Below are 14,382 nucleotides of genomic sequence, written 5' to 3' on the forward strand. Positions count from 1 at the left end.
TTGCTCGCTCTCGGCCAGTATTGGCATGCGGGCATGCGGTCATGCTGTCCTGCCGTCCCGCTATCCTGCTGCTTGGCTCGTACTATTACATCATGCAGTGATCACATTTGTCATTACCATGGCACCGAAAAAGAAATCCTGCGAGTCCTGCACATGTCAACAGTGTATCAATTCACGTATCAATCCTTTGATGTTATCATAGGCCACACATTCAATCACATCGCTCTGCACATACCCCCTCCTGCCCCTCCAGCGAGTGGCCTTTTTTTGTACCCATGTTCTGGCGGATGGCTGCTTTTAAAGGCGACAATAGCTGCATGAATTTTCTCTTTTAGGTTTCCCATTTTTTTTCTTTTTTCCACATTTTTTGCCCCTAGCCTTTGACAAAAAACGTTGCTCCAATTTCAACAGCAAAAATCGATATCTTTACTTGCTTTTGAGTGCACTTAATGTTGGGTTGCCCCCTCGGACCTTCAATTGGCAGCCCGGTGGGTTTACTAAGTGCTTCATTCAGCCGAGGATCAGCTTAGATGAACGGACAACCCAACGCCATCATCGTTGGGGAGGCTGCCTTGCCTGTGTTAGCCTTAAGGTCCTGGCCTGGCTCATGAATATGTTGCTTGGTGGGTTGCTTGCTCCGTCTTGTTTCTGTGAGTGATTCATAGGCCAGTGCTCTCCGCAGGCAATCTGTCTTGCTGTTGCTCTTGCTGTCGATGGCGATCATGTCGATTGTTCGCTGATATGAATATAAATGGGCGAGTATTGCGCTGATTTGTCGGCTCAACTACAAAGGCAAGTCTAACGGCAATCTGGCGGAGGTCTTTTGTTATTTCACTGCCTGATCTGCCTGATCTGCCTGATCTGCGATCGGTGCGATCTTGATCTTGTAAATCAGTCCGTTAAGCGATCCATCAGCATTTTCCAGTTGAAGTGAACTATATTTTAGCAGCGAGAGTTTAAGGCATAGTCATGGCTACAGTACAGCATCATTCTTCTGATTATACTCGTACATACCGTACACGATCCTTGTTCATTCACAAATGAAAGAATGGCACAACCTGAGCACAAGGGTAATCCATAAATTGTCACAAAATCAAAAATCAACCAAAATATTTTTCAGGAACTGCCTAAGTCGTTTCCTGCCAGAGCCTCTGGAGTTTTCTGTTGAAATCAGAATATCCGATTATATAGATCAATGCGATCAGCGGACAAAAACAAGCTGGCGAAAAAAGACAAGAAAACGGCATGTTGTCAAACGTTCGAATGGCTCAGCCGCAGACCGCAGACGGCAGACCGAGCTTAAGTCCCAGCTCGCATCCGAATCCGAATCCGATGAGGGTACAAGTCAAGGAACGGAAAAACGAGTCAAGGAATCAAGGCATCAAGGCATCAAGGCATCAAGACTTGACCGAAGGCAACGTGGGCGTTGCTGCATTTTGATTGAAATCAAACACAAAAGCAGATTACAATTTATTTATTTGGCCAAGCGTGTGAGAACAGCGAAGAGGCAAAAGCAGGCACCCTCGAATGCGCGTGTGCAGCGGATTATCCTTTGCACTTGTTACACATAGGCGACCGCAGAGGCAGGTCCCGGGAGTCTCGGGAGTCTCGGGAGTCGGCCACGGAAAGGCGACAAAAGCAACAAAATTTAAAGAGGTTCAAGAGCAAGAGCTCTTTGCGATAAACTCATCACAGACAGGTCGACAGGACGGCAGACACACCGCGGCGTGGCACTGATCCTGCTGGCCTGAGCCGCTCCTAAGTCGAGTAAACGCCTACTGGCCCAAAAGTCATGTCATGTTGTGGCAAAAAGGATTTGCCCTGCCACTGACACAATTTCTTGCACCTCCTGCCTCTGCGAAGCAACCTGCTGTAGATCAAGATCGTCCTCTGATCCTTGCCCTCACAAAGCCCTGAGCCCGCCACAGTTTGGCAATATTTATTGGTTTTATTGGATTTTCAGCTTAGGCCCAGAGCAGTGCGCAATCTTGGATGCGAATCTGCCATGAGGAAAAGTGAGGTACTAGCCACCCCCCAATGACTTTTCGTCCTGCGCTGTCACCTCCTTGTGCGTAGCAAATTAAACTTGGTCACGGCGTATTACTTCGTCTCATATTATCGGAAACTTCTACGCATTTTGCGGACATGGTCGAGTTTTCCGGGGGTCCGGAAAAGATAAGCAAGGTGTCGGTAGGTCTTCATTGAATAATGAAATGTGTGCAAAATCGTAATTCCTTTAATAGTAGCACCTACAGAAATAATGATTTTGAGTAGTGTAGATTATGGTATTAGCAAACAGCTTTTGCATTCCATTTATTGAAATGGAAAGAACATTTTTTCCTAAGGACTCTTTTCCGACTTGAAAGAAATCCCATAATGTAAATCCAATTATAAATGCCACATCAGAATTGCAATGGCTTCCGTTGTTGTTGCTCGCAATCCATGATGGCTGCCGTATTGAGGGGAAAATCAGAGTTTGCAACCCCGACTGGAAAGTGTCGTACTACTTGGATCGACTTTTGGCTGGAGCGCGGTCACACCAAGCGTTTATAACTGCCCAAAGCAAACATCCACCGAGCAGATCGAAATAAGCGTACAAATAATCCATCTTTCTGCTAAGCAAGCTGCAGGCGCTGTCCTGACACACGGCCTGGCGCGACGACCCCTTGCCACCGCCAGTTTCCGCCATCAGGATCCGGGTAGGCAGCTGCCGGAGAGGCCAAGGCAGGAGAAAAAAGTGTCAAAAAATGTTTCGTTTTAGATATGTTGAAAAATAATGCTCCCGCTCCCGTTCCCGCTCCCGTCTTTGTCCTTTTTCCATGATTTCTGCACGCTTCACGCCAATTTGTGCGCCTATCAGCTAGCTGACGGCGGTGGTGACGCTGACGGTGGTGGTGGTGGTGGTGGTGGTGATGGTACACGCAGCTCCGCTCAGGCCGCTCCCAGGGCCGTACTGCGTTTTCCAATCGGTATCAGCTTCAACTACCACATCCTTTCGCATATTGTTCCCATTTTATCCTCCCTGTTCCACGCTGGCTCTGGGAATCACTTTCAATGCCACGAAATATAATTCATTTAAATGATTGGGTTGTTTGTATAGCCAAATGGAGTGGAAGGAGGGGAGACGGAGAGCTGAGAAATGGTTGCCGTGGAAATTTAGTTTTCCAATCGCAGGCAGACTTGGGTTTTGCAGAGGACATAAGGATATATGATATATGGTTGGTGGGAAATGCCTTACAATAGTTGAGTGAAATTTTCTGCTGTACCTGACAGATCGCTTAGGCAGAAAACTGAATCTGAATGTCGTCGCCGCATGGCGCATCCAATGTGAGAGCTTTTGGGAATCCAGTCATCTTTGAAAATGGTAGAAATTACAAGCAATTGACATAATAACAAACTTACTCCCCCTGTGCGTTCTGAAGGAGAAAGAGCGGGCCCGGGCTGTAAGCGAAACTACTCGAAAGTACGAGTACTCGTGCTCGGGAGAGCACAATACAATTACAAATGCCAGTTGGCGGGTCGGCGAAAGATCAAAGCGAGGCAAAACCGCTGCGCAGCCAAAGAAATAACAGAAAATAACGTGGCCAGCGTGCAACAATAACAATGGCAATAAAGATAAAAATAATAAAATATAAGCCAAGGAAAAATCATGTACAGAAAAATGGCACAGACACAGCGGCAACAAGCAGCATCGCAGCATCGCAGCACCAATGCCAATACCAATACCAACACCAACTTCAACTCCACTCGACTCAACTCGACTCGACTCGACAACTTTCCCAAGCAATATGCAAATATATCATAGCCGGCTAGTTACCCTGATGGATGGTACAGCCAAATGGTTCATGAGTCATCCGCAGTGGTGGCCGCTCACTCGATACCAGGATACCACGATACGACGATGCCACAAACTGAGAGCAGGTACGACACCAAAGTTACGGTTTGATCACAAGTTGAGCGTAAAATATGCTAAAGATCATTCGGGTGTCAGTGACTGTGTGTGCCGGCAAATAAGCGTAAAATGATCAAAGACTCTTCGCGCGCTATGCCAAGTCCACAATCGTTCTGTACTCTACTCTACTCTACCCTTCTCTCTATCCCCAGAAAGGTAACTTTATTCTTTATTCTGCTGCCACGCTGTGGCATACTGCACGTATACTTGCTACGTGCGCGCATTTTGCAAAATAACATTCAATTTGTGCAACCTGATCAAGCAATTGCATCAACCGCTGATCGATGATCACCCAAAAGCAGGCTTTAATAAATAATCAAAGTACTCGATTGTAATCACATTTCGCGATCCATATTTCGAGAACCCTTAGCTCTTTCGCTTGGCGTTTGTGCATATTTTTACGCTTGCTTAAAGCTGCCGAGTGCCGGGCTCAAAGAAGATCACCGACGAATCGGCTCTCCCCCCGTCCCCTCCGCACTACTCGATCTCCATCTGCATCAGCGATGTAAATTACATGTTGGCCACTTTGATGATTTCTACAATTGCTGGCCAGCATCAGCAGCAATAACAACAATTTGTAGTCGCTGCAGACAGGCTGGCTGCCGCAGCCTCAGCCGCTGCATGCCGCAGTCCAATTGGCCCAAGCCGGCAACGAAATCACAGCACAGCTGCACTACCATTATTCAGTCGTTCTTCCACAGCTCCGGCTCCGTCTCCGTCTCTGTCTCTGTCTCCGTCTCCGGTGTCTGGTCTTCTCCCGGTCGAAGTGGTTTCTTATTGAATTATAATGTTATTTGGTGGTCGTTGCCGTTACCGCTGCCACTGCCACTGCCTCTTCTCCATCTACGTCATCGACTGCGACGCGCAGACTTTGTGGAGGCAAAGATCGCCTAAGGGGATCCCCTCCAAATCGATGGGTAAGGCTCGTTTCAGCGGGATATTAAGACATTTCAGATGGCAAAGTGAGAGTAATCCTAGTTGCATCGATCGATACAGTAACCCTCTTGTGTTCCAAACCACCTGCTGAACCAGCCATCACATGTCAGCGACTCCCAAGAATGCTGCGGGTCTAATTTAAAAGCTCGCATGCGTAACTCCAACACCAAGTGGTTTTCACTATCAAGTTTTCAACGCGATTCGATCAAAATTCAGGCGTAATTGCCCTGGAGCGATTCTGGAGCAGTACAGAAATGAGGAACAGGACCGGCAAAGGGCCACCCTCGGAAATGAAGACGCAGAGGAGCGGCAACCGGAGGTTGTGTGAACCGAAAGCCAGCCCTTGCACAGTGCCGAAACAAAGCAGAAAGAGATACGCTCTAAATTTGCGTTACGTAACGGAATTTAAAGCGTTCCTTATCAGATTGGTTTTGATGTTTTATCAACGCTCGCCCGCCTTCCCTCGGCCGCTTCCTTCACAGTTGTTGCTCGGTTGCGCCATTTAATACGTAAATAATTTTTAATGAATATATGATAAATTTTTTTGGCGTGTGGTTCGAAAACAAGCGCATGAGTACGTGAAAAATTAGCGGAAAATTTCCACACCGTCAACACTTGAAAATTGTGTGTGTTTTTCGGCTGCTGATGTTTGTTTCGGTGCGGATCATTGGATCGACGCGACGTTGGCTATCGGTAGCAATTAACGGTTGCAACTCGGATTAGACACGTACGATTTGGTATAAGATTAAGCCGTCAAGTTGTCAGAGTAATCAGCAGAGTGGATTAAGGTCTAGAACTTTGAATGTGGTTTATATAGTATCCACCAACCAACTGCAATTGCTCATCAAGTCGTCCATCAACGCGGTCTCCGATCATCAATCAAAATTCAGCATTTCGAGACAAAGCGACCACAAACTGAACTCAGCTACCGGAGCTACACTCTCAGCCAAGTTGGCCACACAGGAAGTTGGCTTTGAGCGAAAGAAGGAATGAACAATTCGCATGCTACCGGCTACCGGCAAGTGAGGGCTCACTATCGAAAACGCATAAATCACGATCATTTTCAGACGGTTGGGCCTTTCAACAGCTTTGTCAAATGTGTGCCGCATCGGAACTCACACTCAGCTCTCGACTGCCACACAAATTAAATTTGTATAAAAATATCCAAGTTGGTGGGCCCGGACCCAGGGACGAGCCGACAGGACAAACGAAGCCGCAGGCTACTGTATGGCAGTGCAGGGACAAAGTGAGACTGCCCCAGGCAGGAAAGAACTCCGCTCCCCAGGACGAGCTGGGCGATCAATTATGATTGTCACAGTTGACACACATTATCGCCCTCGTAGTGACGTAGTGGGCCCGAAAGAGAACTAGGGAACCTGTCGTCGTGGCAGGACTCTTCCCATTCTTCAGTGTTTCAAGACCCTGGCGATATGAACTAATTGATGTTTTCATTTAGGCACTCGGACGACCCGGAGAACGTATTCATTCTAGGTGGTAAGTGCGACGCCCGCTGTGCACACATAATTGAGAGCAGCGGGGAAGGGAGGGCATATCCTGAGCATCGGCTACCTACCAGGGACCTACACCTACACCACCACCACCACCACCACCACCACCCAGGACTTCGATCGGTCGTAACTAGTGCATGAGGAGGATGCCCAGCCGATGGCTACGAGTATGTAGTGTCCATCCCTCTTCCCTCCCGCATTTTGTCAATGGCTTTGTTCACTCCCGTGTGCTCTCCTCTCCAGTGTCGGGTCGGGTCGTCTCATCCTTGACCAGGCCCACAACTTGGCGGCATCTTGAAAGTACCCTCATATTTGACGTTGGTGGTCGTCGGACTCTCTGCCCATACTCTGCGCATCTCCTTTGTCAATTGCTCTATTTTTCTGCTATGTGTGTGGGTCCTTTAAACAATTGCCAATTCCAAAATTATTTTCGTATTATCGAATCCGCAGTGCGTGCTTGTCGTTTTTGTATCTAATTGTTTAATTGTCAGATCATGAGTCGGCGTGTTGTCTGGATATGTCAAGAGAGCGCCCTTATCCATGTCTGGGAAATGCTCACTCTACAAGGGATATCTCAGCTCCAGGCGTATCCCAGTGTTAGTTGATTGTTCTCCTGTCAGTTTAGGGGACAATTTCTGTTCGATTTTGAAGGATTAGTTGATTGTGGACCTGTCCAGGCCCAGGCGACATGTACACCACCGAAACAGGACATGTGTGTGGTCCAAGATCATGAGGAACGCCATTAGTTTAATTAAGTGTGAGAAGATTTCTCTAATTCGATTTCACTTACTGGGGGGGTGGGGAGACTGGATTGGCTTGCCACAAAAGCTCCATCTAGCGATCGGCTCACGTACACGTGTGTGGCTGTGACTGGCACCAATACAATGTTCCCTTTCGCACACAAACACACTGGAAAGCATGCGTGTGTGTGCGTGACGAAGCGCACCAACATTTGCCCCAAACGAAACTTAAAACTTGAAACTTCTTTAATGGCCAGAGGTGCCCTTTGCCCTTTGTTTCGATAATCATAAAACAAGTGCTAATTTCTCCAGTTTAGATTTAAAATTTTATTGTTTTGATTTTCGCTTTTTGCTTAAATTTACTAGGCATTGAAAATATTTATAAACAGTCTTAGGGTCTTTACACAAGATAATGCTACCAGTAGATTAGAAGTAAAGTAATAAAACAATAATTGTTTAAACGACGAATATCGAATTAAATTTCCAATTCCGTAGAGCCAGCCATGGCGGCCATTCTGTTCTTAGAAGCCAAAGTACGGGTAGGCTGGAGCAGCCGGGACCATGGAGCTCTTCTGCTCCACCTGATGGTGGTGGTAGCCGCCCATGTGGTTGGCCGTGGGAGCACTGGAGGGGAAGAAGGACCCAGCAAAGTTGTAGCTGTCCCACGAGGAGGGGTGATGCGAGCCAGAAGCGGCGGCGGAGGCGAACTGCGAGCGGAGTTGCTCAGCGGATGTGGCTGCAGTTGAGGGCATTGTGTAGGCTCCGGCGGAGCCAGTTGCCGAGTACGCAGCACTGGCCGATCCCATGGAGTAGGTGGAGCTCATGAAATCGTTGCCGCTGGCCGGATGCTGAGCCTGCGACTGAATGGGACTGTGGGCGGCGGAGCTGCTGCCCGTGCTACTGGCTGGCGACATGGAGGCCACCGAGCCGCCATAGGCAGCATGCGTCTCATAGGCCGCACCCGATGCGGGCCACGCCTGGGAGCTGTACAAGCTCATTCCCATGCTGGGAGCTGTGGCAGAGGCGGCTGAGGCTGTGGCTCCATAGGAAGTGGCTGTGGATGCGAAGCTGGGCACCTGCTGGGTGTTCAGTTGCTTGCGCAGACGAGCACGACGGTTGGAGAACCAGACTTGGACACGGGCCTCGGTCAGGCCGGTGCTCTGGGCCAGCTCCTCCCGTGTATAGACATCTGGGTACTGGGTGCGAGCGAATATGCGCTCGAGGGCATCGATCTGGTCGTTGGAGAAAGTGGTGCGCGAGCGCCTTTGCTTCCTCTTCAGCTGCACACTGGGCTCGGTGTCATCCTCGCTCTCGTCCTCGCTGCCCGCCGAGGCAGCGCCACCCCCGAGGATGCCATCAATGCTGTGGGAGGCTCCGGAGCCCGAGGTGGCGCGCAGCAAGCGCGAAATGGAGCTGACTGAGGGGGCATTCTGTTTGTCACAGATCCCGGCCTCGATCAGCTTGGCGCGAATTTCCCAGCTGAAGATGCCGGGCTGCGCTTGCTTCAGCTCCTCGATCCTGGTCTCGATGTCGGGTGTGGCCACACGTGGCTTGCTGCCGCCGATCACACCAGGGCGAATGGAGCCGGTCTCTTGGAAGCGGTTGAGGATCTTGGAGACACAGCCATGGGAGACACGCAACTGGCGAGAGATCACGCACGGACGGACCCCAGCTGCTGCCATCTCGACGATTTGGCGACGAATGTGATTCGGCAATGGACGGCCATTGATGAAAACGCCTCCAAGCTGATTTACCCGACCTTGTCCTGCAAGTAGACGAAAGAGAAAGGATGATTAGTATCATGTTCTAAGAGTTCTTTTCAGTTACAGATAATCTACAAGCTGGGTTTCTTCTATGTGTATTTATTGTGTGTGGCCGGCCCGTGATTCTGTTCTTGGGTCGATCTTTCAATTAACTTTTCTTCTGTGCTCGATTGAGCAGCAATTGGTAATCTATTTAGACTGCACTGCCCACTTCACTGCATTGCACTCGAAAATGCACTAAGCAGGATCAGCCCAAGGATCAATTCGCACGATCTTTTGTTCTGCTGAGCTAGAAACGATTCGTTGGTCATTTGTAAACATAACAAAACGCAAATTGCCAATTTGCGTAGGTCTTTTCGAACAGAAGAAAAGAAAGCGCTGATCGGTGGCAGTGGCAGTGGCTGGGAGGTGGGGAGGGGGGGATAAACTGAAACTGCCGCTCAGGCCGGAGAATGATGCGGCACAGCTGCATCCCATGTTGGCCCATGCAATCAAATCAAACTAATAATCCATAAGCGCTGCGGACACCCAGCTGTGCCAGCTAATATAAGTATATAAAGGCCAGCCCCAAAAACACAACAACGGCCAACAGGCAACAACCTAAAAGAGAAATAAAGCCCCAGCCCCAGTCGCAGACGCAGTCGCAGACGCAGTCGCGGACGCAGTCTCTGTCCAGGCCTGGCTCTGGCTCTGGCTCTGGGTCTGGGTCTGGGTCGGAGTCTGTTGTTTGGGGCGCTGACGGTACTGCTACGTGATACACAAGACCCAAAGCACAAGCGCGAACCCCAGCTCAGACACAGACACTGAGCCAAGATCAAAGCGCAATAGCCGACAGAGGCAAGAGACGAGACGAGACAAGAGTCAAGCCAAGAGCTGGCCTGGCCTGGCCAGACGACCGACCGCGCCAAAAAGTCTGCAAAGTCTGCACTGGAAGCTGGGATGCTGCGGTGCTGCGGAGCTGGGATGCTGTCCGGCCTGCAAGTCCCCGATCACAATCAATAAGTCAAAAAGCTGATCATGCTGCCGACCGGGTAATGATCTCTCGTTTGAAAACAGCGGGCGAAAGCGCTGCCCCAAATGATGAGCCAGCACTTTTCAATGTCCGACTCTGACGTTTTGTACTCGTAATTGTGGTAATTGGTAATAGGCCATTGCGTAGAATCTGTGATCTGCTATCAGTGCTTACCTTGGAAGGGATATCCAGCAAAGTAGGGAGTCATGTTGAGAGCCGACACAGCCATATCTTTCAGTAATCCGTTCTCTCGGCTTGGCTAAATATTGACAACACTTGTGTTCGTTCTACTTTTTCTTTTTTTTTTTTGATCTAATAGTATTCAATCTTCACAATCACTAGGAAATCCACAAAGTAAGATTTTTCTCAAGATAACTTTTCCCTTCGATTTGTTAATGCGAATGCGCAGTGCTCAGTGTTCAGTGCTCAGTGATGCTGCTCGTTTGCTTGACACCTCGAAACTGATTTTGAAATGGTCAGCCACCAAGACTAAAACGAATTCGTGAGATTCTCAGAGCCAAGGAAACAAGTTTTTGGTCGGAGAAAAACCCAAGCGAGCGAGGGTGGAAGTGCAAGCAGGCAGCACTCAGCAGTCAGCACTCAGCAGTCGGAGTGAGAACGAGAGGTAGGTAGCGATCGGCCGAGAGCGTGGCTGCGGCCTGTGCTAGAGCAGAGCAGTGCCAGCCCTGTGTTAGAGGAGATAAGCAGGCGAGAAAGAGAGAACCACACGAATTTTCATAGTATGGCTGCAATGCCGCTTAGCTCCGCCCACGGACCAAAACCAAAACCAAATTTAATGTTGTTTCATTTTCTCGGTGGAGCTGATTTTTTAGATAAGCCCAAGTGGGCTCAGAGTCGGTACGAGTACTCCACTGCGATTATTTATTTTATTTGCGCCTGATTTGGAGTTATGCGAATTCCAGTGTTTACCTAGGGCTGCTGCGTCTCTAAGGTCTCCAGTTTAGCAACAGTCACTTTATGTTTCCGGCTGGCATTTGGGTTGATTGGACACGTCGTAATCATATTATCTACAGGATTTCCGTTTGCTTTCCGTTTAAAGACTCACTGCGAAAATACACGTGTATCCTCCATTGAGGAAGCCGAAGGAGAGAAAACACTTTTGCTCATTTGAATTGCTTTGAAAGATTGAAGGAAGAATAACAGAATGTGAAAAAGGTTACAATGCCCCCTCGAAAGGGAGTGTGGGGGGGGGGGGGGGCAAGATGCACGCGCTCCCGCCCATATTCAACAGTCTGACCGACGTCACTGGGAGGTCTTAGCGTGGCTCCCCCTTTTGCCCTTCGAATGGCATTTTATTTGCATTCCGCTTTGTCTGGAAAACGCCTTCAGGCATACCTTGGCCTTGGGCTAAAAGGGGAGCAGCCTGGGTCCACATCAGTGTTTTCTGTGTTCGTTGGCTTCCGGATATAGTATGCTATCATAACACTCGTACAACTCATAGCTATTTCGGTACAGCATTTACCATAACTTCGGTGTGCTCCATTAAATGTTTGTTCTCTTGCACACTCCCAAGATGTGATTCAATTACTGGAGCTGGCCAACAGGCCTGCTGTTGCTGTTGCTGTTGTTTGCTTTTGTTAATTAGAATGAACCCGATACCCAAGACAACAGACAACAGACAACATTAATATTCATGGGAAACGGAGAGGCGGAAAGGCCACTAATATGTGTGAACGAGTGGGAAGCTGACAAAAAGATTTTCGCACGAGGAAAAAGGGAAAAAAACTTCATTTCCGAGTGCATGACTTTTGGTTAATTTGCTGTTTGCTGGGCTCTTTCGGTGCTGTGACCTCTTTGCGCCGAGTGTCGGTCGAAATCAAAGAACTTTTGGGCATGTTGCGTATACGCCGCGTGTGCGAGCATTGAAAATTATGCGGCATCATATCCAAGGCTGAAGCAAGGCTGAAGACATGGACAATATGAACAAACTTGTTGCCACTGCCGATGGAGGCACACGAGTGTGTATCTGTGAGATACTTTTCGCGTGGGTGCTATGCCGCCACCGACACCGACACCGCCACCGCCACCGCCACTGACGCTCACGTTGAATGTGTGCCATTTGGCAATAATTGTAAGGCTATTGTTTGGTTGCCCGCCACGCTCTGTGTGTGGCTTCGCCTCGAGGCAATCGCTCAAATCTTATGACAACTCAAACAGCTACTGTGCGATTGGCAAAAATACCGCTGCCGATAGCGATACTGCTGCAGATACACATACAGATACAGGCGCAGATTGTTTGTCTGCGGCAGTGATGTATCTGTATCTATTGAACTTTCGAATGGCAAGTGTCCGTTGGGTGCGTTCGGTTTATTGTCTGTCTCTCCATCTCGACTACCGCTTCTCCTTTATTCACCCTATTTTCGCGCTTGCCTTTCAATTCATATTATTTGGAAAAATAAATAGCCAACTATTCTTCAGGTTATAGAGAAATACTTTACACTCGTCGACTGTGGCATTTTTGTGGGAATTTTTTAATATTTTACCCCGACAAGGACAGACAAGGAAACGAGTAATGGAGGCCATGTATTGGCCTAGCTGACGGCTGACGGCTGACGGTTGGCACATTTTTCGGGTATCAGTTGAAGTCGGAAAATTCATTTTCACCAACGAAGGTCTTTGAGTGATGCCTTTAAAATGCTGTGGAATTCGATTTCTACGACTATTGGAAGACGGGAGAGTTTTCTTTTCGGAGGCCTGCTCTAATATTGATTTAAGTTACTCCCTGGAACAACAATTTTTCAAAACGTCGTATGTTAGTAAGTAATGAAGATCCCTCCAAAATGCTGGGCTAATGATTCTTAAAGCGCTCCCAATAAATTCCTCTGAAAAATTACCACTAACGCCCATATGTCAGCTTAAACGAAAGCCCCTCAGCCCCGAGGCCATCGGGAACGGCAACAGCTGTGGGGGCAGAGGCTGCCCCGACTGCGGTCGGTGAAACAAGAAAACTAAATTAAAACCCAACCGCAACTGTTTACACAGCAAATGTTACCACGAAGGGGCGGCTCAACAAAGCCTCGAACTGGGGCTGAAGCTGAAATCCCAGAAATGAAATAAAGGAGAAAGATGATTAATTAGGGCGGCTACTTGCCAGAGTGGGATCGGATCGGATCGGGAGAGCAGTTGCCGGTTGATCGGGACAGTTGGGCCGAGAGGTGAGAAGAGTAATATGTACAAATATATCACTCCTTCGGAACGGTTAAAAACGAATTAATAATGTGTGATCGGATGACGCCCCCAAAATGTGGAATGCCAGTTGGCCAGCTCAACGAAAGGAGAATCATCTAATAGCCCTTCGGCTATCCTGGGGGATGTTGCGGCCAATCATGAGTGTTGCAGAGGCGGGCACGCGTATCGCCACGATGATATGGCAAAAGGATGTCTCGTAGGGATCGATTGACTTTTGGATGGGCACACAAAGAATGCCATTATGTGCATGATCTGTGGTTTCCCTTTCAACTCTGCTCCGTTTGCGGCGCTTTGTCGGCAAAAGAGTAGAGAGAGAGACCAGTAGGGGAGTGAAGTGAGCGTCAATGACGTAGAGGGAGGACACCCAAGCCGCTGCCACCATCGAAGTGTGAATTCTAACAGCCCGCGTCGGCGTGGCCCTCGCCGTCGTAAATAAAACATTTGAGCCCCAGTCACAGTCGCTGAAATGTGGCGGATTCGGATTCTTTGAAAAGCAAAGAGGGACAGGCAGAGAAACGAAGAGTCCGACGAGTTCGACGAGTCCGACGAGTCCGATGATCAGGATGAAGATGAACCTTAATTGCACTTCGGCGTAGCGCCTTCGTTTATCGCGTTCCTGTTAATTTGAAGCTGATCCTTGATTAACACTCCGCTCGTCTTCTGATAGGGACATGCCCTCAACTCCTTTGCTTCAATTCCTCGCCAGCACCTCCCTGAAGATCGTGCGGTGTGTGGCGTCAAGCCATAAAATTCGTTTAACACCTGCGGACCCTCGAGAGGTGTGATGTCAATGATTATAACTATAACGCCTATAATCCACAAATGACTTAATAAAAGGGTTTCGCCGCCCATTTCGGACACGCACAGAATCGATCGTCATGAACTTGAAGGCAGTTTCAGGGGCAATCCTCCTCCACAAATGGGCATGGCCCTATGCTACCTTGATCTTTGCCCATCCTAGAGATATATGCATTTGCGATCCACTTCAGTTCCATTTTCCATCATCCGTACCCAAATAATTCATATATTTATCAGATTTAATTACAACTAATTTGACATTGAAATATAGGAAATTTTCCAAAATTAATGCACCGAGAAATCATAGACGAAATAATCACGAAACGCAATCAATCCTTTCCTACGATGATGCAAAGCAGCTAGGTACTATTCGGGAAACAAAAACATAAATAATCTACATAAGTAGGAATCTCTTGGAGACTGTACGGTGGCCACCGCGCCGCTTTCCCGTTTTGATTTATTT

General features: G+C 48.5%; 1 protein-coding gene across 1 annotated transcript; it reads right to left on the reverse strand.

Annotated features, from left to right (window-relative positions):
* Positions 1–7,482: 7,482 nt before the first annotated feature.
* On the reverse strand, positions 7,483–10,262 carry LOC6592540 (protein gooseberry). The gene is made up of 2 exons (XM_002018279.2): positions 10,086–10,262; positions 7,483–8,901 (listed from the first exon to the last, which is right to left on the reverse strand). The coding sequence occupies exons 1-2, from the start codon at positions 10,138–10,140 to the stop codon at positions 7,658–7,660; spliced, it is 1,299 nt and encodes a 432-aa protein (XP_002018315.1). The 5' UTR covers positions 10,141–10,262; the 3' UTR covers positions 7,483–7,657.
* Between the last annotated feature and the right edge of the window lie 4,120 nt (positions 10,263–14,382).

The sequence above is a fragment of the Drosophila persimilis genome, unplaced genomic scaffold, assembly GCF_003286085.1.
Source record: "Drosophila persimilis strain 14011-0111.01,24,50 unplaced genomic scaffold, DperRS2 tig00000002-arrow-pilon, whole genome shotgun sequence".
NCBI lineage: Eukaryota > Metazoa > Arthropoda > Insecta > Diptera > Drosophilidae > Drosophila > Drosophila persimilis.

Bases quoted from the DNA above. Each gene is read 5' to 3' on its own strand.
- LOC6592540 (XM_002018279.2), bottom strand. From the start codon at position 10,140: ATGGCTGTGTCGGCTCTCAACATGACTCCCTACTTTGCTGGATATCCC. The intron at 8,902-10,085 runs GTAAGCACTGAT...GTCTACTTGCAG, and splicing joins TGCTGGATATCCCTTCCAAG to GACAAGGTCGGGTAAATCAG.